Source organism: Puma concolor, chromosome B1 (genome assembly GCF_028749965.1).
Source record: "Puma concolor isolate L17-30 chromosome B1, mPumCon1.1.hap2, whole genome shotgun sequence".
NCBI classification, from domain to species: Eukaryota; Metazoa; Chordata; class Mammalia; order Carnivora; family Felidae; genus Puma; species Puma concolor.
Window position 1 is genome coordinate 37,948,240 of NC_141670.1, and position 25,844 is coordinate 37,974,083.

At 36.1% G+C, this 25,844-nt stretch overlaps 1 protein-coding gene across 1 annotated transcript; it reads right to left on the bottom strand.

Moving 5' to 3' along the window:
* Positions 1-738: 738 nt before the first annotated feature.
* Positions 739-25,844, bottom strand: ATP6V1B2 (ATPase H+ transporting V1 subunit B2). Its single transcript, XM_025933037.2, has 14 exons — positions 25,657-25,844; positions 18,821-18,876; positions 13,900-13,998; positions 13,062-13,155; positions 12,855-12,932; positions 12,261-12,400; positions 11,627-11,728; positions 11,148-11,245; positions 10,416-10,539; positions 8,670-8,820; positions 6,722-6,804; positions 5,397-5,501; positions 4,196-4,325; positions 739-2,167 (listed from the first exon to the last, which is right to left on the bottom strand). Exons 1-14 carry the CDS (start codon positions 25,790-25,792, stop codon positions 2,028-2,030), a joined length of 1,536 nt encoding a protein of 511 aa, XP_025788822.1. The 5' UTR covers positions 25,793-25,844; the 3' UTR covers positions 739-2,027.

Consider the following 25,844-nt stretch of genomic DNA (forward strand, 5'->3'; position numbering starts at 1 on the left):
TGTTTCCTAAGTATTATGTAAGAATACTCAGTCAAATCTGCCTCAGTAAGAGTTTGTTAATAAAAGTGGTCTACAACGAGTGCCTACCAGGGACCGGGCACTGGCCATAGTCCTTTTAACAACCCTAAAAGGAACACAGGCAGAGTCAAATTTTTTAAAGACTAAACAAGGTCCCATGAATACTGGCAGAACCAGAATTAGAACACAGGTCTACCTAGTTCTTGCATGATTGGGTCCCTTCCTCCTCTATATCTCCTAACAACTGCTTTGAAGAAGGGAGAGAAATGGAAGCCTCCATGATGCCACACCTTTGTCCTTAACCACCATGTTTTCTTTATATTCTGGATGTCTATTTAAGGTATTATTTGAAGCAAGTTTTGGCATGCTTCAATGTGTTTCATTTTCTATTTATCATCCTCTTTCATCCATTGCAGATAGGTTCCAGAGGTCTTGAAAAATGTTTTAACAATGCTGTAAAACACTTGTAGTAACTCTCAAGCTTGAATCAAAACACAGTATGTTGGAAGATATATTACTGTGGAAAGAGCTGGGAAGGTAGAAAGGTCAGCCTGAAGACAGAAGGATATAAAACATGGGCCATATCCCTATAACACAGGGGGCTGGTGTACAACACTAGTTATGATGTTCAAAACTAAATCAAAGAGGTGATTATATATTACATATCCACTTGTTATTATTGTTTTTCTGATTAGAAGATACAGAGTCACTCTAGGTAACTTCCATTTAATTTAACATTTATTTTCATTTTATATCCAGATGTCACATTTTCTACATTAAAATATAATCATGCGGACTCCCCCCACCCCTACACCCTCAGAGAAAAAAGAACTTTACACAACTTGAAAGATGGAATGCACAGAGAAGTTGCTATTGCACCCAAGTAACAAAGAACACAAAGAGACTAAACAGTAGACATGGCAAAAGTGCATAGAAGACAGCTCAGGGCTTACAATAGGAAGGAGCGAGAATTAAAAGGCGAAAGCTTTTAAATGCTATCACTTGTATCACAAGATTAACCTGAAAAGGCAGAGATGGGTCAGAAAACAGGACCAAATAGGGGGTCTTCCAAAGGCTGCTGTCAACAGAGTTTAAAATATCCATACACAGAAAAGCTTTCTCTTCCCCACCTTGCCCTCAGCATCTGGTAAACACTTTAGAAACTTAAGCCACTGTCAGCATGTCAGAATGTAGAATGGATATGGGTTTTTCCTTCTTCTTTTATTATACCCCAACTCTTTCCAAGCAACAGTTCTATTAGTTATTTTAATTATGATTCCTCTGCAGGGAAACCCAGTAAGGATCATTAAGACAAGGCATCTCACTACTATCAGACTGATGCCAGCTGTGCAAAAGCTGCAGGATTCTGTGTCACTCAGAGGGAGGGAGAACAGTAAAACACAGGATTCCCAACTCATATGGACTAAAGAGAAAAAGGAAACTCCTTTTCTAATCTAGTCATTAAGTAGGAAAAAGCAGGTGGACAGTTAAAACCATCTGCTTAGAGCAGCAGCACATACCTACGAGCACAGCAACAATCCAAAAACAAATACTCAGGGAAAAGGCTCTTGGCTCTTCAGACAGGAGGCTTCTTTTAGACCTGATCCTGGCCCTAAGTTGGAGATCAAAGCATTATAATTTCAGACAGTGATACTCTTGAGGGGGCTGAGAGATAAAGTAGAGGTGACCCAAATAATGAAGACATTATTAGGCAACTAACTGCACCACTATGTACAAACACACATCAGTAAGAAAAATTCACCTCCATCCCTGAAGCTACTTTAAAAAGAGCACTGATGACCTGGGTTTTCTCAACAGGGGATATTTTAAAGTCTGTTAGAAGTTTAAAACATTGCAACACTGGCACAGCATGTTACCTATTCTTTGTTTTTAATTACAGGGTAACAAGGCAAACTCCAACACAGAGATGGGGGATTAGGGAGTGCAAAAGGAATAAAGAAAACAGAACACTATTTCACAAGTGTATCGAGCCAGCGATAAAATAGCAGCTAATGCTTTGCAGAGTCTCGAGGATAAAATTCACTCAGGGTGCTCTGAGGGATTCTCTTCAGCATTTCTTTGGGGAAGATTCGGAGCAGTTGCCAGCCAATGTCCAAAGTCTCATAGACAGTGCGGTTTTCATAAGGTCCTTAGAAAAAAATGAGATTGAATGAGTAACGGTAAACTACTTACCACTTATCAGTGTTATTCATTATTTATGCCACAGTAGGGCTGTGAGCATCGAGTATAAAAAAAAGAAAAAAAAAAAACAGAAACAAAGCAGTTAGGTCTCCTAAGACTGAAAGCAACCGAATGTGTAAATAAGGATACAGTTAAGTACCATCAGGAATCAGAGAAAAGGGAGAGAGGCCTGCAGGCCAGAGAGGGCAGTCTGGTGTGTGGGGGGACATCTTTTTGGATAACTGGGTAGGATCCTAAATACCTGGAGCAATGGAAACTAGACCCAGTATTCTGTCCAGAGATTACAAGAAAGGCACTTTTCTAGAAACAGAGGATGAATTTGAGGGAGGGTTGTACACACTGAGAAACCTTAAATGTCAACTAAATACCCTGAATAGGTCAGTCATTTTCAAAGTTGTTACTAATTATTTTAATAGCAGAATCACTCTTATCCTCAAATAAATTTCATTTCTTGCCTGAAGAATCAGAGTGGCTGAAATTCTGGGTTCTTTTCTCTACTAAAAGAACTTCATTTTAATCTTTTTAAGGTATTATGATTCTGCATTAAAAAATTATCCATTTTTTGGGTTTAATGTTAATAAAAAATCCATCACATACATAGAAGAGTGCACGGGTCCTAAGTGTATAGCGTGATGCATTATTCCAAAGAAAACACATTTGTTGTAAGTACCACTGAGGTCAAATGTAGAGTATTAGCAGCATTAGCAGGTGGCAAAGGAGAGACCAATCAAAACAGCTTGAAAACCCTACATGTGCTATTTGATGAAAACCATTATCAATAATGGTTTTTTTACTAGAGGGACAATCAATAAAATTAGTAATAAATTTATTCTAGCAATGAGACGTAGAGAGTCAGGAAAAGTGATGAAAAAGCTAGCACTGATGACTAGGATGATGGGAAATGGGTATGGACTAGGCCTTAAGATGCAAAGTGTGGTCAGAGATCAGTAGCATCCACATTACCCAAGAAGTTGTCCAGATACAGAATCTCTAGCTCCATCCAGAACTACTGAATCAGAATGTCTAATTTAACAAGATCCCAGTTGATTCAAAAGTGTATTAAAATTTGAGAAACATTGGACTAATGTACTGTAATGGAAATGAAACCAGAATAGGATATCTTATTTATTGTTTATTTCCATTTATTTTGAAAGAACATGCACAAGCAGGGGAGGGGCAGAGAGAAAGGGAGAGAGAGAACTCCAAGCAGGCTCCGTGCTTAGGATATTTTAAATAAGAACACCACAAATTAATAAATATTTGGTCACTGGAGAATAAATGAATAAAAGTGAAGAATAATGCCCACTAAGCTTGGGCTCAGTAAGACAATGCTCATGCAAGAGATAGATAAACTGAAAAGAGAACTGCTAGGCAGGTGTTCAGCAAAAAAACAAAAAACCCCAAAAAACTCTGGGTTCTGACCATGCTAAGCCTGAGGAGATGGCAGCATAAACAAAAGTATCCTAGTTGGTGATGTGGGATTAGAGCTTTAGAAAGAGGATGAGGATCCTACATAGCAATTTAGTCAACAGCATAAGAAAAAAGTTAAATCTAGAGGGAAAAAACAGCTCAGAAAGAACAGGAAGCTAAGCCTCTGAGAAGGAAGAGGAAGATAAGATATCAGAAAAGGAGATGAAAATAAGTGAATCAGAAAAGCCCCAAACCCCCAAAGCAAGAGGAGATCATTGCAGAGGGGTTAAGAGGAAGGAGAACCAGCAGTGGAGGCAGCAGAGCAGAAAGCCAGGTGAAAGAGAAGGAAAAATTCAGATGGGAGCTGAATGGATAATGGAGTTGAAGGCAAAGGGGAAGGAGCTTGAGGGCTAAGTGCAAAAAGACATGATAGATAATTGGAAGAACCTCTTCTCTACTCAGAAGGAAAATCATGTAGAGACCAATGTAAATTGTCCAGACTGGGAAAGAAGTCTTCAAAACTATATATGAGGTTTTTATATTTGTGAGAAAACAGTCATCTTACCCTGAGCAATAAAGTTCTTCTCAAACTTCTGCAGAAATTCCAAGTAAAGAAGATCATCTGAGGTAAGGGCTTCTTCTCCAACTACGGCTTTCATGGCTTGTACATCCTTACCAATAGCATAACATGCATACTAAAGAGAAGAAACGCTTATATGAATAGGGATAAGATTTTATAAATGTTAACAGTAATCTGGGCTATATATTTAGGAGTATTTCTATACCTATCTTCATGTAAGAGACCACAGAAGGAATTTCACATTATTTACAAACATAATTCACACAAAGTTCATATGAAAGTATAAGAAAAATTTTATTATAGTCTGAGAAAGGAGTCTTCTGGCATGCAGTCCATAGGCACTACTAATATTCTCTAAAACATACACTTCCTCAACATTCAATGAGCTTACATTTTAATAGCATGTGAAGTCAGAACTCATACCACAAAGAAATCCATCTCAAAGTTCAGAAAAACTATTTGCGGTATGAGGTTTGCTTTTTTTTTTTAAAGTTCACTTATTTATTTTGAGAGAGAAAGTGTGATCAGAGGAAAGGAAGAGAGAGAGAAGTCCAAGCAGGCTCCATGCTGTCAGCGCAGAGCCCAATGTGGGGCCCGAACCCACAAACCATGAGATCATGACCTAAGCCAAAATCAAGAATCAGATGCTCAACTGGCTGAGTCACCCAGGTGCTCCTAGGCTTACCATTTCTACTTTAAGGTCAAAAGTATTTTTCTTTATGGTGCTTGGTGTACAATCTCATACAACTACAAAAACCACGGACTTCACAGAATATACAAAGCTGTATCCCTTAGTGTTCTGGTGATTGCTTAAGATCTTAAGTAAGAAATTACAGTATCATTCAGGAATACTCTAATTATTACTAAGGTTACTAATAATAACTGAAAATGGACTTATATTGTTGTTGTTGTTTTAATTTAGAACTATCTTGTATAGCATTAGACATGGGTATCAAGCATATGAGTTTTAAACTTGGCTATCAGCATCTGTCCTTAATGGGGGAAAAAAAAAGACTTGGTTCTAATGAATGATTATATATTCTACACATGCAACCTTTATTAAAGTTCTACTTGGATTGGGAGATAAGTACAGTGATATGGGAGAAAGACAAGAGGCGTAAGACAGCAAATGGACTAAGAAAGGTATTCGTTTCTTTAAACACCATCCTTAAGATGACATACATACCAGCTGGTTAGATACATCAGCATGATCCTTTCTGGTCATACCTTCTCCAATAGCAGACTTCATTAACCGTGATAAAGAGGGCAGCACATTAATAGGCGGGTAAATCTTGCACAGAACATGAGGAAAAAAAGTACATTTAAATACAAAATTCAAGATTTACTGGTAGTAAAGAAGCATTTTGAAACTCATTATTATCCCTTAAATTATATAAAACTGCATTATTTGTTTCCTAGTTAAGTTCTAATATCTTTTCCTAGCAAGAAAAGGAAGTGAGACTTTATGGCATAGTATTTCTTTTGAGAATCAAACTCAAAATGAAACCTACAAAAAAAAGTACAAGAGCATATTGAAAAACTAGAATTTTCAACATCTGCCTACAGTATCAAATGTAAATAGCCTTCTGAGCTCTATGTGATTCATATAATCACATATGAAATAAAAAGATTAACAGTAAGTAATTCCACCCAAAAGCTGGTATTAGAAGCCACATCTATTACAAAACCATCAATCTTTTTTTGATTATTCAGCCATTAAAAAAAAATCTTGCCATTTACAACATGGATGGGCCTTGAAGGGGTTATGCTAAGTGAAATAAGTCAGGCAGAAAAAGATAAATACTTTTATGTTCTCACTTATATGTGGAACCTAAAAAATCCAAACCCAAAAAACTGTGAGCTTACAGATATAGAAAGGAGACTGGTGGCTGCCTAAGATGGGCACTGGGTGAAGGGAGTCAAAAGGTACAAATTTCCAGTTATAAAACGAGTAAGTCATAAAGATGTAATCCAGAGCGTGGTGACTACAGTGTGTATAATACTGCATTGCATATTTGAAAGTAGCCAGGTGGGTGGATTTGAAAGTTCTCATCATAAAGAAAAAGTGTTTTGTAACTATATGTATTGATGGATGGTAACTGGATTTACTGTCATCACCTTGCAATACATATAAATATCAAGTCATTACTTGGCACACCTAAAACTAATAAAATGTACTGTCACTGATACTGCAATAAAAAATAGAAAAAAATATTTTTTGTATTAATAATAAGACTGGTAGATTATGCTATTATGGAATAGAATACCCAAGAAAGTTCTTTGAGACCTCTGACTCCATTTTAAGAAAAGTGAAAACTTCATTCTTAGTATTGGCATTCTTGTCCACAATAGGATTTAAGTATACAGAAATGACAATTTTACAGCTGTATTATAAACAATTCAAGTTGACATTTTCTGACAAAATAATTCCTAAAAGCAAAGTCAAAGTCAGTAAAGAGAAACTGAAGAATAGATTTGTAAGATTTACAGCACTGCTCAAATGTCAAATACCTGTCTATTGTGCAGCTGTCTGTCCACGTAGATCTGTCCCTCTGTAATATATCCAGTCAAGTCAGGGATGGGGTGAGTGATATCTACCAGAGGAAAACATCTGACATTAAAGTGTCCATATCATATGAACAAACCCACAAGAAGTGAGAGTACATTACCTATAGCATTACATAAAATGGTGCTCTTTAGAATAATTTTCTGTGATAGAAAAGTTCTGTATCTGTGCTGTCCAATATGGTAGTCACCAGCCTAATGTGGCTATTGAGCACTTGAACTGTGGCTAATGTAAGCAAAAAACTTGATTTCAAATTTTACCTAATTTTAATTAACTTTAGAGTTTAAGCAGCCAAATGTAGCTAGAGGTTATCATATTGGTTGGCGTTATTTAGAGTTGCAGCATAGTTAGACATGTATTGGGCATTTAAGGTCAATTAGCTGCATTCAGAAAAAGTACCATGTCTCCTAGTTATTTCTCTCCAAAATATAAATAAAATTCCATTTTAAACACAAAGTTCCCTGGCAGAGGTTTACCAATTTAATATATACTGAGAGAACATGCTTCGTTCATAAGCTATTTCAAGTGGATACACACCATTTCAACACAGAAAGTATAGGAATGTTAGACAAGCAAACCACCACTATGCAGGCAGCACCAATAAAGTTCCACAAAGCAAGACGTTTTTAAGTTGGTTAAATGAATAAAGTAATTTTGTAGGTACTTTCTTGGAACAAGTATTTTCATGTGAGAGGCAGTATAGTGTGAATTATAAATTCAGACTGTCTGGGTTCTAAAGCTATCACTTCTTAACTTTAATAGGTTACTTTACCTCCCTATGCCTCAGAGTAGAACATTTACCTCAAAACTGCTATGAGGATCAAATGAGGTAATATTTATAAAACACTGAAAACAGTGCTTACGGTGAGTTATTACTGATTCTGAAAATACTTTGTAAAAGTGCTTTTTAAGCACAGAGGTAAGGACAAAAAGGCAGTAACAGAAGAGGACTACTGAATGGTTTCACTCCCGAGCATACACTCACACAGGCATTGCACTGTGTACTTTCACAAAATAAGAGTCCTTTTTTTAATATTTAAATTCTAGTTAGTTAACATATAGTGTGGTATTGGTTTCAGGAGTAGAATTTAGTGATTTATCACTTACATATAACACCCAGTGTTCATTCCACCAAGTGCCCTCCTTAATGTCCATCACCCATCTACTCTGTCCCCTCACCCACCCCCCTTCCATTAAGAGTCTCCTATGGTTTGCCTCCCCCTCTAAAACAGAGTCATTTTTAAGCAGCCTTTGGTGATCACTCTGTCTCTAAAGTCGTGTGGCATTTCTTATTTGTGCTCTTCATTTGGCACTTAAGCTACCTTACTAGTACACATACATAAAAAATATCCAACTAGATCAAGTAACTTATATTAAAGAGAGACTGAATTAAAAACACAAAAGGAATTCCTTATATCTAGATCTGTGTCCCCAATAATAGCAGTCACCCAGTAGTAATTTAATAAATGAAAATTGAAGATTTTAATTATAAAGAAAATTGTTTTTCTTCTTCCACAAAAGGATGATTATTATAGGCAGTTATCAAATGAAAAATTTTATTTAGATACAAATCACTAAACTCTTGAAGGATAAACTCTCAAAAGGATTTCAACTCCAAAACAAATGAACACAGGGGAAAAAGGCTAACCAAGAAACAAACTCTTAACTATAGAAAACAAACTGATGGTTATGGGAGGGGAGGTGGGGAGTGGGGGGAAATGGGTAAATTCTACACCTGAAAGTAACATTGCACTGTATGTTAACTAGCTGGAATTTAAATAAAAACTTTTGGGGGGGGGCAGAATTTCAACTCAAAAAGGTAAATGTTCTTCTGTCTTAGAATCAAGTCCTTACAGTGATTAGGTGTGCTATAATCCAAAGACCAAAACTTACCATCATTAGGCATGGTGAGAATAGGGATTTGAGTAATGGAGCCATTTCTACCTTCCACTCGACCAGCACGTTCATATATTGTGGCTAAATCGGTGTACATGTAACCTGGGAAACCTCTTCGACCAGGAACCTCTTCCCTGGCTGCTGAAACCTGACAGTAAGTCAAGAAGGAGAATATCACATACCAGAATATGAAAAGTAAGCTTAGTTAGAACATGTTTTCTTAAACATGCCCAATTACAATGTGGGAAGTATCCTCTTTTAATTTTAAATAGTCTCTAGAAGATGACTTAAAAACCTAGCAACACAAGTTCAGATTATTCTGTAACAAAAATGTTGAAGGGGTGGGGGGGCAGAAGTTTTTCTTTTTTCTTTTGCTACAATCATATCACTATAATGCAAATCTTCAAATATGTTGCTAGAAAAAAAATCTGCTTGTAATTCTATAAATCAAAGGAAGTTATTTTAAAACTAAGAGAACATTCTTAGTTCACAAGATTTATTTCATGCCACGGATCTTGCCATATTTATGTAAGCTAACTAATGCTGAAAAGGTCAAAAGGAAAGGAAATACATACCAGGGATCATTTGATGCAGCTTACATATTTAATTTAATCCTCACAACAATCCTGTGAGGAAGGTAATGCTGTTAACTCCAACTTACAGTTGGAATCAAGGGTTGGCTAAATAATTTCCCAAGATAACAGAGCCAGGAGTCCATTCATTACACAAAATAAGAATAGTTATAGTCTTTCCCTTAGAGACATGCACACTACAATATAGGCATATATATTAACCTACAACCACCAAGAATTCTAAAGTATTAAGCCCAACTTTTAGGTGTTACTTTGGCACCTCCAAAAGAGTGTGCTACAGTAGTGGTACTCAAAGCATGGTCTGCAGACCAGCTTTTATCAATGTGTAATGAGAGAACACAGAAAGTAGAATAAGTATTTAAAAAACTGATGGCAATCTGACATCTGTTGAATCTAGTAAAAGTAAAATTCCAGGCTTGTAAGTTTATACCTTCTTTAAAATTTGCTAATAACTCATTTTAACTGTACTTTTAAAAAGTACTGGTCTGTGATGGGTGGAAAAAAAAAAACTCCTATGCTGAAAAAGCACTGCAATAGAATGAGATATGGTGATGGATCATAGGGAGTTTTAAGAAGCTGGGTATTTATACAGCATGTCTCTTCAGAAGTCCTTTTTCCCTTTTTATATGTTTAAAAGAGTAACTTACTCAAAATTTCAGTAACTTGTATTAGAACAAACACCCCAAACTTCTGGGTGGTAACTACGAAAATCTTAACATTGTTCCTAAAAAAACACTGAGTTTTCTGAAGGAAAAAGTTCTAAAGAGGGTGCTATCAGAGTCTGCTGTTTTATTTAAATACTAACATTATTAAGAATGAAATTCTGAAAAGGGTTAAAAATTGACAATCTGGACAAAGAACATCCTAGGAGAGTAAGTGAATAAACAACTTGCATCATTTGCTCTCTTTTAGGATCAAGTCTTAAATGCATGGAGCTGGTGACAGTATGATAACTAGGCTAATAATTTAAATCTTATCCTATAATAATTTCAACTAGGTTAACAAAAAAAAAGTTGTGTTTTCCTTTCCAATTAAGGTATTTTACTAATATATGAGTGATGAAGCTTAAAAAAAATGATTAAAGAAAAATAAAAACTTGTAAAGAGACAAGATAACTCTGAAAAATAATCCATTTTTAGAAAAAAGTTACCTCTCGAAGTGCTTCAGCATAAGAACTCATATCTGTTAGGATAACCAATACATGTTTTTCACATTGATAGGCCAGAAATTCGGCTGTGGTTAGAGCCAAGCGAGGAGTGATAATTCGCTCAATACTGAAATGGAACATTAAGTCCTTTGTTACTCAAATTAAAAGGCCAAAGACTAAACAACATGATTCTGGAAATAACAGTACAGTTTCCCTTCAAAGTTTTAAATAGATTGCAGAGGATAAAGCAATTATTACTTTAAAAGTTCTTAAGTAAGCAGTTATTTTATATATTTTTATAGTAAGAATTACTTAATGCTACAAAGTTAGATCATTTTAGAAACGGGCCCCTAATTTCTCAGAACTACATTGTTCTCAAAACAGAGAGAGAGAAACAGGGAGGGAAGAATAGGCAAGGGGCTAGGTTTCTCAAGTAAGAGGAAAAGATCATTTACTAGGTACTAGGTAATTTATATGTATTATCTCACTTAAAATGCACAACAGTATGAGACAAGTATTATTGGTCATATTTTATGAGAGAGACAACTGAACTTCAGAGCCAAGGTGATTAGCCCAAAGCCAATTAGCCAGCAAGAAGAGCTGAATTTAATTAAACACAGCTCTGCCATTCCTATCCCCATGTTGCTTTCACTGTAACGTTTTACTTCCCTTGGCTTAGTAACATTTTTGATCTAAAGCCTGAATGAGCAGAAAGAAATAGCTCTATTTACTTACGTTGGGTCATTAGCCAAGTTCAAAAAGAGGCAGACATTGTCCATTGAGCCATTTTCTTCAAAGTCAGATTTGAAGAACCGTGCAGTTTCCATGTTTACCTAAATAACAATGACTTCATCAGTGCAGGGAGAAGAAAAATTCTCAGTATTTATTTCTGATGAAGGCTATATTGTCTGTTAAACAGCCTATATAAAGTAGCTATGGATCTACACTGTTCCTTCTTTTAAAGTTTCAAGTACTCCCCAAAATTTCACAAAAGCCAACAGAGTAAAAACAGCCTGCTTTGGGCATAGAGAAAATTATTCTTAAATTTTGCAGTCAAGTGCTAAATTTTAATCCTGAGTTTACCCCAAAATGCCAAATTGCAACTTCTCTACCTAGAAATAAACCCAACAATGTATGTGTTGTTTCTGCACTGTTTTAATAACATAAACAATTAATTTTATATGTCATATTAAAACAAAAAAAATTATACTTACACCCATAGCAGCAAATACAATTGCAAAATTTTCCTCACTGTAGTCCACTACATCTTTGGATTTCTTTACTAAACCAGCCTGGCGACAGATTTGAGCTGCAATCTGATGACAAGTATAAACGAACTGAGTTGAAATCTAAAATTTTCACAACAAAATCGTTTTTATCCTAAACTTTTTGAAATTGGAATTATAAATGAAACGATGTTCTAAAGGACTTTACCCAAAAAAGTTTTTGTACTTTTTCCAAAGATTTGTAAGAGTAAGCAAGATAAACCTCATGCATGAAAAGCACAATACTGTTGAAATGGGCAATGGGTACAAGTGAGTGTTGCTGAAAACCCTTTATTTGGTTTCCTACTAACAGTGAAGCATTTGAAAATTCTCCCTTGTGATGAAGCGCCTGGGTAGCTCAGTTGGTTGAACGTTCGGTTCGGGTCATGATCTTATAGTTTGTAGGATCAAGCCCCGCATTGGGCTCTGCACTGACAGTGTGGATAGATCCTGTTTGCGATTCTATTTCTTCCCCTCTGCTGTTCCCCCCACTCACAATAACAAGCTCTCAAAATAAATAAAACATTAAAAAAAAAAAAATCTCCCTTGTTAAATTTCACACAAAACAGATCCTAGTTCTCACCTCATTGTGTGGTAAGCCAGCAGCAGAGAAGATTGGAATTTTCTGCCCCCTAGCAATACTGTTCATGCCATCTATGGCTGAAATGCCAGTTTGAATCATCTCCTCTGGGTAGATTCGACACTGAGGATTGATAGGCTGGCCTAAAGTAGTTCCAAAAGATAACATTTAATACATTAAGACTATAGCCATATAAATAATTTCTTTCTACTCTTATAGAATCAGTTATTTTTAAAAATCTGAAATTGTTTAAGTAACTTTTCCATTAAGTAATATTTCCAGTCTTTTGTAGACACAAAATACATGGTAGCAGAACTCAAGTTCCTAAAACAAAATAAATAAGAGAGAAATCCTAATTTCAAAATCCTTTACATTTCAAAGCTATTTATATTTCAGATATACCCTAATGATATTTTATAATCTTAAAATATTTTATATAAAATTTTAAGATTTCTAGAAAAAAATTAAATAATACAATTAATATGTACCACATTGTTTGTCTACTTAAACTATCAAAAAAAAATCACTCTCTGACAAAGATATTATAAAATAGAGGCTATTTTCTTCAAAACACAGAAATCCATTTATTGCTCCTACCCATGATGTCAAGGAAGTCTTCAGCCAGTACAACAGGACCTCTATCGATAGGTTTTCCTGATCCATTGAATACCCTACCTGTAAAACAGTAACAAGACAGTACAGAGTGGACTATGACTCAAACAGTCATAATTTTTAAGAAAGACTCCATGGAAATATGTTTAAAAGAAAACAGATCTCTGCTCACAACGCATAGCATCCATTTACCAAGCATATCCTCGGACACTGGTGTTCGGAGAATATCCCCAGTAAACTCACAAGATGTTTTTTTGGCATCTATACCTGAAGTCCCTTCAAATACCTATTGAGAAAGAAAAAGTAATCAGAAGAGTAAAAGGGATTTAGATCATAAGTACTTAAATATTATTTTTGTCTGTTAAACAGCCTATATAAAGTAAAATACATCAATGCATACTATTTTCATAATAAACAGAGAAATGTCCCTGGTGATGAACCAAACTGCCAACCTCTAAACCAAGGATTGTGCCTCTAGGCCAACTCCATCAAGCTAAGCATGTTGTTTACATTTTTAAAGTGTTTAAAAACAAAAAAAAGGAAAAGAAAGGAAAAGAATATGCATCACAGACCTTAGGTGGCCCCACAAAGCCTAAAAATTTACTATGTAGTCCTTTACAGAAATTTTGCTGATCCTTGCTCTATAGTACTTTTTAGAGGAACATGTTATTTGAGAAAACTGGCATTTCTCATAATTGGTAACATTAAAAACTAGGTATTATACAAGACAATGAAACAAACTCAGATCTTGTTTTGGTTTCATCCCATAAGCTATAAATTCTGTCTTTTCATCTTTCTCTTTCCATGTGATTATCTGCTTTGTTTTATTAAAAAAAAAAAAAGCCATTTATCAGTGGAGCTATTGGGCTAGAATGAATATAGATGCTGACATTTGGCAAGACAACAAGAAAAAATTTTTTCTACCAATAGCCAGTAATCAAGATATACTTACTCAATAATTGCTAGAAAAGACAAGAAGTGTCCCCTAATGTTTTTGTTCAACTGGCCAGGTTTTGAAAATGATGCTTACCTGAACCACTGCTTTGGAACCACTAACTTCTAGAACTTGCCCACTTCTCTTCGTGCCATCCGGTAATGTCAAGTGGACAATCTCAGCGTATCTGGGAAACTGTATAAGAAAAAATAAAAGATCAATAACCAACTTTTAAAAGCTCCCCAAGTTCCTCTGTATGCTCTATCTCCATCATAGCATGTATGCATGTAAAATCTCCCCCAAAGGTATATACTGAGAGTTTATAACATCGTCAGGTAGTTTACATTCTTTAAACACTTAGCACCTGGTACATATACTGATAAACACAGCATAAGGTACAGAGAAAGGTCTTAAATCCATAAAAACGCAGCAATTAAATTTTTCTTCTCTGTGTATATGTCTTAAACTTTGAAACTAAAGAAAGGCACAAAACTTACAAATGACCACATTCCCAGTACTCAGAACTGACGTTTATTTCTGGGTTGTGTGTGTACTCACCCTTATACTTTGTGGGGAGGGGACAAAAATGTCAACTGAAAATAAGAAGATAAATGTTCCCCCTCAAACTCTCCTAACCAAGTATGTATGCCTCTTCCGTTTTTAATATTTTATTTTTTTTAAGTTAATTTATTTTTGAGAGATAGAAAGAATGCATGCATGAGTAGGGGGCACAGAGAGAGGGAGAGAGACAATCCCAAGCAGGCTCCGCATTGTCAGCATAGAGCCACAGAGCCTGCTGAAGGACTCCAACTCATGAACTGAGATCATAACCTGAGCCAAAACGAAGAGTCAGATGCTTAACCAACTGAGTCACCCAGGCACCCCCCACCACTTTTAATATTTTAAAATGCAGATTTCCCAGAAATATATTTTAGTGTTTTATTTACATAAATGGCAACATATTATATATATCATCCTGAAGCTTTTCTTTTTCTTCACTTGATCTTATGTTTTAGATCTGTCATGGTAATACTTACCTCTTTTATCAACACAATCTATTGCAAAGTGCATCGCTCCCTGTGTGATGTGAAGGAAAACATCTCTCCATTAAACAATGGTGCATCACTGATTTTAAAACACTCTTTTAAAAATTTTATTTATTTTAATGTTTTTATTTTTGAGAGAGAAGAGAGAGCACATGCGAGTGGGGGGACAGAGAGAGAGAGGGAGGCAGAGGATCTGAAGCGAGCTCTGTGCTGAGAGCAGAGCCTGATGTGGGGCTTGAACTCACAACCCATGAGATTATGACCTGAGCCCAACTTAGACACTTAACTGACTGAGCCACACAGTCACCTGGGGATGCTGACATGTGAATAAATGGGCATCCCAAAATTAATGTTAAAACAAAACAAATGTAGTTAAAATCAAATGACACCACATTTTATTCAAGGTTATTCCAAATTTACACTATTACAAATATGCTACAAGAGCATTCTTGCATGCAGCTCCTCATGCAAGTGGGTTTTCCATAAGGTATTTGGTTACCAAGTGATGGGCTAGAGGCTGTGCCCATTTTCTCTAAATTTTCATACTACTCTACAAAGGAACTGTATTTTTTTAAGATCTCCCTAGCAGTATACAAAGCTATCTTTTCCCTATATTTGTGCCAATCTTTTATTATTTGAACTTTAATTTTTGCCATTTTAATGAAGTAAAAAATAGCATCTTTTCAATATGGATTTTCCAGATTCTCCTAATATAGAACAGCTTTTCATTTCCATTGACAATTAAGACTTCATTACCTATGATTGGCTTATATCTCTTCTTCACTTTTCAAATGGATCTGTTTTTTCTTTCTCTTATAGGTACTGGATATTAATCCTTCTGTAAGTATGTGGTTCTACTGTTTCTTGTCTTTTAATTTTCTTTATGGTATCATATCAAAACTTTTTATGTAAGAAAATGACTTGTCTTCTTTTATGTTGGTGCCTTTTGTGTCTGGTTTAGGAAAGAAAACCATCTAATCTAAGTCGCACAAATAGTCTTCAATTTTGTCTTCTAGTAAGTTTTTCAGGTTTAGGCTAACTTTAATCCAATTGCCTTTGTGGTATCCATTTTTTTTCTCATTTTTATTCTTTTTTCACATAGAAAGCCAATTACCCCAAAAATATTTACGCAGCACAAAATGTCCCCCATTGACTTGCAATGCTGCTTTTATCATTTACCAAGTCACAATCTGCACTGTGACAAGAGTTGGTTTGAGGGAGCTTAATTTTGCTCCACTGATAACAATTGCTTATGCCTACACCAAATCTTTATTTGTAATTACTCTCTCTCTGATTCTGTTGCCTGAGAAGAATCAGTATCTTGCCTATTCTGAGTCTTTTCATTAATGAACATGGAATCTCCACTTATTTTAAGTCTTCCTTTTTGTCTTCCAACAAAGTTTTAAGGTTTTCTGTAAATAAGGAGTTCTGCCACATACAACACTCCTGATTTCTATAGACTGATTCTTGTATCCAGCAACTCTGTGTTACACCATTGTTTCTAGTAGTTTGCCTACTGAATGACTTGGGTTTTAGTTAATGGTATTACCAAGAAATAATGACACCTGTGCCTTTCCCCTAATACCTTTATACTCTTCTTTCTTTTAGCCACAGCACTGGTCAGGTTCCAAGTACAAAGATAGATAATGGTGGTGACAACCAGGCATCCTCAGCTTTTTCCTGATTTAAATGGGAATGTTATTCGAGTCTCTCCTTAAGTATGTTGTTTGCTGTAGGTTATGGTAAATATCCTTTAAGAGGTTAAAACCTTTTGTTTTTGTAGAAATGAGTAACTTTATCACCTTTTCTTTATTAATTTAGAGGAGCACAAGCACTTTCTAGTTTAATCCATAAATGAGCGGAATTAAGCTAAATGACTGATAGATTTCCTAACATTAAATTATCTTTGTATTAATGGGACAAACTCTACTTTGTCACAATTCTATTGATTTTTTACATACTCATTTTTGCTAATCTCCAATACATGACTATTAAAAATTTTGGAATCCGTATTTATAAGCGAGGATAGTTGTCTTTTTTTTTTTCCACTACTACCCTTTGTCTGCTATGGAAACCAAAGATGTGCCAATTTCATAAAATGAATTGAGCAGTCTCCATCTTCTTCTTTTCTGACACAATTTGCATAAAATTATCTGTTCCTTAACCTTTAAATTCTAAAAGCTACTCTAAATGTGGTGTTATAAAGCCATTTCTACAACTACATATATTCACCAGTTTTTCCTCAGCTGGAGCAAACATCAATGAAACTTTTTGATCACTCTTAAAATTACTTCCTGAAAGATATTTTCTAAAGTCCTTCTCAGGGCACCTGGGTGGCTCAGTCACTTAAGCATCTGACTCAATTTCGACTCAGGTCCTATCTCACAGTTCGTGAGATCGAATCCCAAGTCAGGCTCTATGCTGACAGTGGAGTCTGCTTGGGATTTTCTCTCTCCATCTGTCTCTGCCTCTCCTCAGCTTGTGTACGTACATGTGCTCTCTCTCAAAATAAATACACTTAAAAATAAAAATCCTTTTTGTTACTGACTCTTATAGCATCCCACACTTAGCCTTCATAGCAATACTAACTACATATTTATATATATATGTATTATATTTGCTTCTCCACTACATGATGCTCCACGGGGGAGGGCCCATTGTTCACCATCATATCTTCTGTTCTGAGCTCAGCGCTTAACATAATTGAAATGTGAATATTTTTAATTGTTTTCAATAACATATTTATAATGAGTCAAAAATGTTATCTAACATAGAAAAAAAAGGAGAAATAAAGGATTAAAAAAAAAAAAGAAAGCATCCAATCTTTTCCTCAAAAATAAAAGTGTAGGCTCCACTTCACAAAATATTAATGGGCACCTGCCTACACCCTGCACAAACTGAGTGCAATAAATTAAGGCTTTATATCAAATTGCAGACTAGCATGAGACTGTGGCCAGAAGATGCATTTGTTATGCTTAATCTTAAGGTTAAAATTTGTAAAGGAACCTTGTCATGCATAAAAATATAATCTTAGTGATAAAGCTGAAGAGACAATGCACTTTGCCCTTTCTTTGAGGAAACGTTTTTCGATTTATTTTCTGCTTCCAGAGAGGTCACATGTCAAACATATTTCCACCATTACTTCTCCCAACAAACTAATAATTGTGTGCTTCTCCCCTAATCCACCCCAACACCAACCAATACAGAATTATTGTTCTAGAGAGTATACTATATAAATTATTTTCTTGGAAAATATTTTGATCATAGAGCTCAGGTAGGAGGCTTTCCCTAGGATATTCAATTACAGTCTATATCCTATGCCTCTTTTTCTATAATAACAGTAATAGTGTTTTTAATTCTTAAGCATAGGTGTAGCTAAATAACCAATATGTAACCAAAGATCCTTACAATAGACTAAGTAAAAACTGTTCTTTAGAGTTTCAGTCACTGCTGAGATAACCTGTTCTTGTTTATTATTACTTGAAAACCAGTGTCAGGCCCTCAAAGATAAAAGTAACTTTGTTTATTCACTCAAAGACCTTAAAATTTAGCAAAGAAGACAAATACTATTAACAAATAAGTATAACACATGGCAGTCTATGACAACAGCCAAAAGATATCACATAGCTTATAATAATCTATAGGTTATAAAACACATTCATAGATTACTGTTGTTTTTCCTCAATAAACCTATGAGGTAGGATTGACACTGCTCCCCAATTTTCTTTCTTCTTTTTTTTTTAATTTTGCAAATGAGGAATTCTAGGCCATAAACAGAATCCACAGTAGATCCACTACTGGAATCCAATATTCTGTCTTTTGATTTTAAAACTAGTCTCCTAGATAGCACTGACATTCAGACCAAAGAATGGCTTAAAAACAGTAACACAAAATTTAAAGTGTGCTGAACAGGACTTAATGCCATGTCTTTAATTACATAAATGTTTAAATGATAATCATAGTGGTATTACCTTAACATGATCTAAGATCACTAGTGGACCATTGACTCCTGATACTGTCTTGTACGCTGGAAAGAAACACAGAAGAGTCAGCTTTAGTCAAAGAGGACAACAACCTACAATTGTCTTTGTAGTATTACCAAAAAGCTACTCTCTCTACTGCACCTATTATAATATGGAGCAGTGAAATAGTTAAAAACTTTTCATTGAATTTGTGAAATATGCCTGTGCCTGTACAACTTTTCATAATCCATCCTCATCCAACCAAAAACATTTTGTGTTCTTACTGTAAGTCACTTTATTTTATGGACCCAGGACACAAAAACAAAGATGGCATAGAGGGGCAGAGCTCTTTCACAAGTTCCCAGTTTTATATGGAGAAGGGGGGAGAGTTAAGGGCTATAACAGACATAGAGGGTTTGTGGGAGCACAGGAAAAACCTAGCAGTAGTTCTTACTTCAAAGAGAAAAGATAATGCTTTAAATAAGAGGTGGCACTTAGCAAAGTAGATAAGGAAGGGAAAGGAAGGCCTCAACAACTTTAAACACAAATGACAAAACTCACAAAGGAAATCTGAGAAAATGTAATCTGTGAGGTAAAAAGCCATAATTAAATGATGTCATAAAAATTACAGGGAAAAGAACTTTAGGAAGTGGGGAGTAGGCAATGGAAGAGGTCAAATAAGACCTTTTTTTGTTTTTTTTCCTTAGAAAAAGTAAAATGTTACTGTCAGTTTAGAGGCTTGTATTTTTCCACTGCAAATTATTCTCTAGGAATAAACTACCAGCCAATAAGGTACTACCCAAATCCTTCATTTCAGAAAGGAGCCAGCTATCCTACACCGACAAACATGTCAAATGTAACGCTATTTAGGTATAAAACAGAACACTCAGGAGACAATAATTCTAATCTCAGAATTAACTAAATTTCATAATCAGAACAGCTGAAAAAATGAAATAAATGAAGAAAACTTAATACAAGGCTTTAAATACATTTTAAGAAATTGTCATCTGAGAATTTTTCATTTGCTTCATTTCTTGTGAGGTCTTGGGATAGAGATTTTTGGCACAAATATAGACTTCCAAGAATGAGGAAACCATTTAATATAACTAGTCTGTCCACTCAAGGGGCTTAAAAACTTGAAAACAATTTCTTCAACCAGAAAGCAAGCACCCTGGGACAAATGCCGGAAGCAGGAAAGCACTATCAGGGGCATTTGTCTTTCATGCTCATAGGACATTTAAACCTGATACCAGATATTTGCTTGAATATCTGTAATTGTAATTATCTCAACAGAGGGCCCCAAATGACTTTTTTAACCTTGGATAATAAAAACCAAGTCACAAATTTAAAAAGCTAAGTTACTTGAATGGATGGTAATGTAAAACAATTAATCCAATTCTCTTTAAATTACAGAAACAGAAAAAAACAGAGGCTTTTTATGAATCCTCCCCACTATATGAAAATAATCTGATACTCTTAAAAATAATTCCTACTCCTAAAAAAAATTAATTTTTCTCATTTTGAGTGAATTTGAACATTCAGTTTTTCAATGACTTTCTAAAACTGCTATGTAGAAATGCAAAGGGAGCTACATCTGAAACATGTTTTCCTAGAACACAGCTTTTAAAAATATAGGAACAGGGGCGCCTGGGTGGCCCAGTCGGTTAAGTGGCCGACTTCGGCTCAGGTCATGATCTCGCGGTCCGTGAGTTCGAGCCCCGCATCAGGCTCTGTGCTGACAGCTCGGAGCCTGGAGCCTGTTTCAGATTCTGTGTCTCCCTCTCTCTCTCTGACCCTCCCCCATTCATGCTCTGTCTCTCTCTGTCTCAAAAATAAATAAACGTTAAAAAAAAAATTAAAAAAAAATATAGGAACAACACATTTTGAAAACCTTCACTTAGTCAGGGATAAGAGGAGGGTGTCAGCTGGTGGGGTGGGGGTGAGGATCTAGTTTTGAGATTTATAGGCAACTATGTTTTAACTTTATTTTTTTAATGTTTATTTTAGAGAGAGAGAGAGAGAGAGAGAGAGAGAGAGCAAGTGAGCACACAAGCAGGGCAGGGGCAGAGAGTCGGAGACACAGAATCCAAAGCAGGCTCCAGGCTCCGTGCTGTCAGTGCAGAGCCCCAACGCAAGGCTAGAACCCACCAACTGTGAGATCATGACCTGAGCCAAAGTCAGAAAGAAGCTTAACTAACTGGGCCATCCAGGTGCTCCTAGAGGCAACTGTTTTGAATAAAATGTAACCAACAAAATTCTTCAGATTCTGAAAATTCTCTCTACTTTTTCACCAAGATTGGCATCTTCTCTGAACTTTTAGCCTCTGCAACCAGATCCTTTAGAATCTCACGTTTAAATTCAAGCTCATTTCAAATTATGAAGTTTTGCCAGTCACAAGCAAAAGCCTGACCAAGAAAAAGAAACACTAGTCATTGTTTTTGCTGGAAACAATGAATCAAGTTGACTTCTATTACAGAAAATTCTATTTCATCAAAAGCAGTCTCTAAATTTGCAACAATGTACATACTTTAAAAAGTCTATAAATAACCATTCAAATTAATTGTTTACTACCAACACCACCAATATACAGTTAATAAGTAATTGTCAGGAATTCTCAATCTCCATTAACAGATCAGAGTTAACTAATATTATTCCAAGTTTTAGAAGAGAAAAAGGACTCTCAGATAAGTAGTCAAGTAACTTGACAAGGATCTGAACTTTTTTTTTTTTTTAAGTTTATTTAGTTTGAGAGAGGGGGAGAGAGAGAGATTGAATCCTAAGCAGGCTCTGTGCCAACAGTTCAGAGCTCGAACCCAGGATCCCTGAGATCATGAGCTGAAACGAAATCAAGAGTTGGATTCTTAACCGACTGAGCCACCCAGGTGCCCCAAGAATCTGAACTTATATATAGCCTGGACCCAGAGCCACTTGTTCTTTTAACTCTGTACTGCAGCTCAAATTCCAAAACTGAACTGGTTGTTTTCCGTGGTCTGGTACACTCTTGTAATTATTAGTAAGACTTAAGTAGCTATACCACTCAAAACAATTTCACAAGTCTGCAACTTTAGCTATGAAAAAGTAAGTTATTGTTGCTATTTAATGCACTGGACAATACTTCTCTTGTGTCTAAATTTTGTCACTACTGCTACACAGTCTTTCTACAATGGCATATAGCCACTGGCAGAGTGGGAGAATCTAATGGAGATGCTTACTTCTTTCCCCTCACTGGAAAGCTTAAAAAATTCAAGGAGACTACTTCAGATACAAATCAGAGCTTAAGCAACATCTTGATTTAAATTAAACTGACATATACAAACCGAACAAATAAAAGCTATAACCCAAACTAAATAAAAATATTACCAAACTTTACATTTAGAGAGTGTTTCACACTATACAGTGTGTCGTCAGAGAAGTTACCTCATTTCAGATTCACAAAATGCTGGGAGATCAGCAAGGCTGATAAAGCCACTCTACACTTAAACTAAGGCTCTGACAAATTTGTTACTAAATGTAAGAACTGGACTTAGAATTGGATTTTTGGTTTGTTTGGCTTTTTCTCCCCCTAATTCTAAGGTTGGTATTCTATGACCCTGTATTTCTTAACTTAGTCTCCTATATAATTTAATAAATATAGAGGTGACACAGTTCCTAGCATTTTGACTACAAACAGGTACTGTAAGACAGTTTATATATACCAACTATAGCTCTTTTCCATAATAAAACTATTTAAAAAAAAATACAAGCAGAGAAAATGATACCAAACACTACTTTTTACCTCTCAACAGTGTTTACCCAGCCTTCCTCACAATTACTATTAACAGCCCAAAGCAGAGAGAAAAGTTTAGAGTAAGGCTGCCAAAGACATTAAGCTGCTCTATGAAAAGTCAAAACCTATTCACAAATTATATAAACGTTTGTATTTACCAAAATAATGACCACTCTTCTTATGAAAATTCCCAGATGAGTAAGTTGAGTCTGAAGGGGATATTCAGAACTTCTGACAACATAGATACATGTTTACATTACATGTTGAACACATTACATCTTTGATCCTTAACTATCAAGCAAGTACTATCAAGTAATATTTATGGAGTATATTTTAAAATCTAAATTTACAAAGGTTTTAAGAAGCACTTATTTTGTCAGATGACATCCTCTTCCTCCTGCAGGATACGATATTGTTCAACACTAGTAACGCCACTTAATGATTGTGAAATTTTCAGAGAAAATTAGACAGTCATTGCATAATACCAGATCCAGTGCTCTAGCCTCCACCTTATTAGCAAAACAAAAACCCCAAGCAATCATCTTCAATTATGCAAGAATAGTAGAGACCCACACCCTGACAGGTGGGTACTGAGAGGTTCTAAAAAAAGGCAAACTGATAATTCCTTTACTTGACTTTTCACTGACGCTAACTCTGCTCTATGAAATAGGAAACATAAGGTTAGTTCTGAGGCTAACTCTGCACTATGAAATAAGAAACTTAAGGTTAGCTCTGATCTAAGTAAGGTCTTAAGAACAACAGAGATCATCTAATTCAAAATGTTCAATATATAAAAGTTCTATATGTATTACTGAATTTTGCTCACAATTTAAAAGAAAATTAAGTTTTCTTTCCTTGTGATTAGAAATTCAACTAAAATGCTCATGATTACTTCAAGGCTGTATATCTCATTTTCCATTTCTCGTTAACAGACCCATAATTGTGATGCTGTTTTAAAACAGGATCGAATTTTTACAGTGGAACTGCCAAATTAGTTCCACTCCTTTATTCAAAAAGCACACATTAAATTACTATAATAACATATCACCTAAGGTGGTATAATCAATCTTTAGAAAAATTAAGAAGTTAATATTTATTCAGAAGCAATTAAAACTGTGGGACTAGAATCAAGAATATGGCAATATAAGAAAAGGATGATATTCAAATATAGTTAACTGTTAGCCTAAATTCAGTATCATTTATGCTTTTCAGAATAACCCAGACACAGAAGGGCAACTCAAATAAGTGTCCCAACTCCCTACTCTGATTCCACCCACAGTAAGAATCTCCTAAACTATTAAAACAAGGGGTTTAAATGCAGGTTATCAAACAATTACAAGACACCTTCTATGTGTCAAGCACCTTGCTACAGAGGACACAAAAAGGATTCGTGAGGTTCAGTTTTAAGCATTATATTGTAACAATTCTGTCAGGAGGCATCTCCTCTGGAGTTCTTTTGCCGCTGGCTAAGCACACAAAGAATAGTGAAAAACCACACTCCTCTCTTAAGGATTAACAACCATGTTTTAAACAATTTTATTATTTCAGTTGATACTCTCTGAATTAACACTGAAAGAAAGATTATATGGAAACTATTGCACCCTTATAATCTTTTCCTACAAGTCACTAATGTTTACCTGCTCTACCCAGAAAAGCAAAGCATGCAAATGCAATTCATAAAATAAAATGTGTAATTGTTGGGTATAAATTTGTCAAAATCTATATAAGAATCCAATATCTGTCAATTTCTTGAAACATTCATTTATATAAACCTCCAAGAGGCATTTTCTAATTCAGATAATTCAATGTAAAAAGCACATTTTAGTAAACCATGGAATCAACTGTGTTTTCCCTCTTCCTCTCACTGCAGTGCTGTCATATGACCTAGTGATAGATCAGGATAGGATTAGTCAGACTGGAGAGCCCTAGAATGGAACCCTTCATTTGAAATTTTTTTTAACCAATGAGCCGCCCACAAACAGGCATTCTGGCAATTAACCAGTGCAAATATTGTCTCACCACCTGGGGAAACATCAGGTGCTTCCCCAGGTTTTAAAAAGAGTCAATTTCCAGGGCTGATCCCTAATTCCTAAGGAAGCTGTGAAGACATCTGATGCTACACAACTGTACTGTTTAGTAATAAAAATAAATAAGTAAACATTTCTTTTGGTAGTCCACTTAAAACATGGTTTATTAAGGCAGGTTTTTTTTTTTTTTACAGTCACAACAACACTTAAACATGCATATGTATGATATGCTTTGCACATAGACTATATAATACGGGCAAAGCTGCTTGGCTTCCCCAGGATATCCTTGCACTCAATCGTGTTAGGTTTAACTCATCAGTAAATGAAGAGACAATGGTAGAAAAGGGCCCAGAGAAAATTAAGAAACGGAATTTTAATTCCTGCTCTGCCAATCATTTAAGCGTTTAAAGTCTGGAAGTCGTGTACTACCCAGACTGTAGTAAGCTTCACACTGTAAAATGAGAGCGTTAGACTAGATGACCTGCAGAACACTTTTCAGCTGTAGCATTCTCTGATCTAAGGTGTCCTCCCGTGGAGCAGCCCTTCCACAAAACATCTCCCTCTGGCTGTGAGCCTGACCTCCATCAAGTAAAGGCCAGACCACGTCAGCGATGGCATTACAGAGTCTCCCTAGGCAGGAACTCCAGACTACCCCTAAAGGTCTATACCAGAGGGAGGAGAGGGTACATATCCAAATGATATGGGGCGGGGGCAGCTGAAGACTGAAGTCACAAGAAGCGGCCTTGCCTCAGAGACAGGAAGCAAGTGCCTGATAAAGCTCCAGTCTAGGGAAGTTGGAGAGGGCGGGGCAAATAGCCTGGAGCCCACCACCCCCAGGAAAAAGTTCCTGGCGGTTCTCTTGCCCTTGGCCTACCTATGTTACGAAAACGTTAGGTACACTCATATCTCCTTCTAAGAACAGACTTTTGGGTCAGTGTAGGGGCGGTGAGAGAGGGAAAAATAAATCCCCCCTCCCCCGCTAAGCAGGTGAATGAGAGCACGGGACTGGGTAAGGAGCAAAAACAAGATTCGTCTTGTTCTCTGATACTCACTGAGGCGAGGCTGGGAAAGGTAGTTCCGGCTAACTGCCAGCGCTTGCTCCCGGGCTCCCACCACCGGCCCGCTGGTGGGCATGGGTAGCTCGGGTGCGGCCCCGTTCACGATTCCCCGCATCGCCCGCAGCGCCATCTTGTCTCCTCCGTCCCGACTGGCCCCGCAGCTGCCCAGCGCAGGCGCAGAT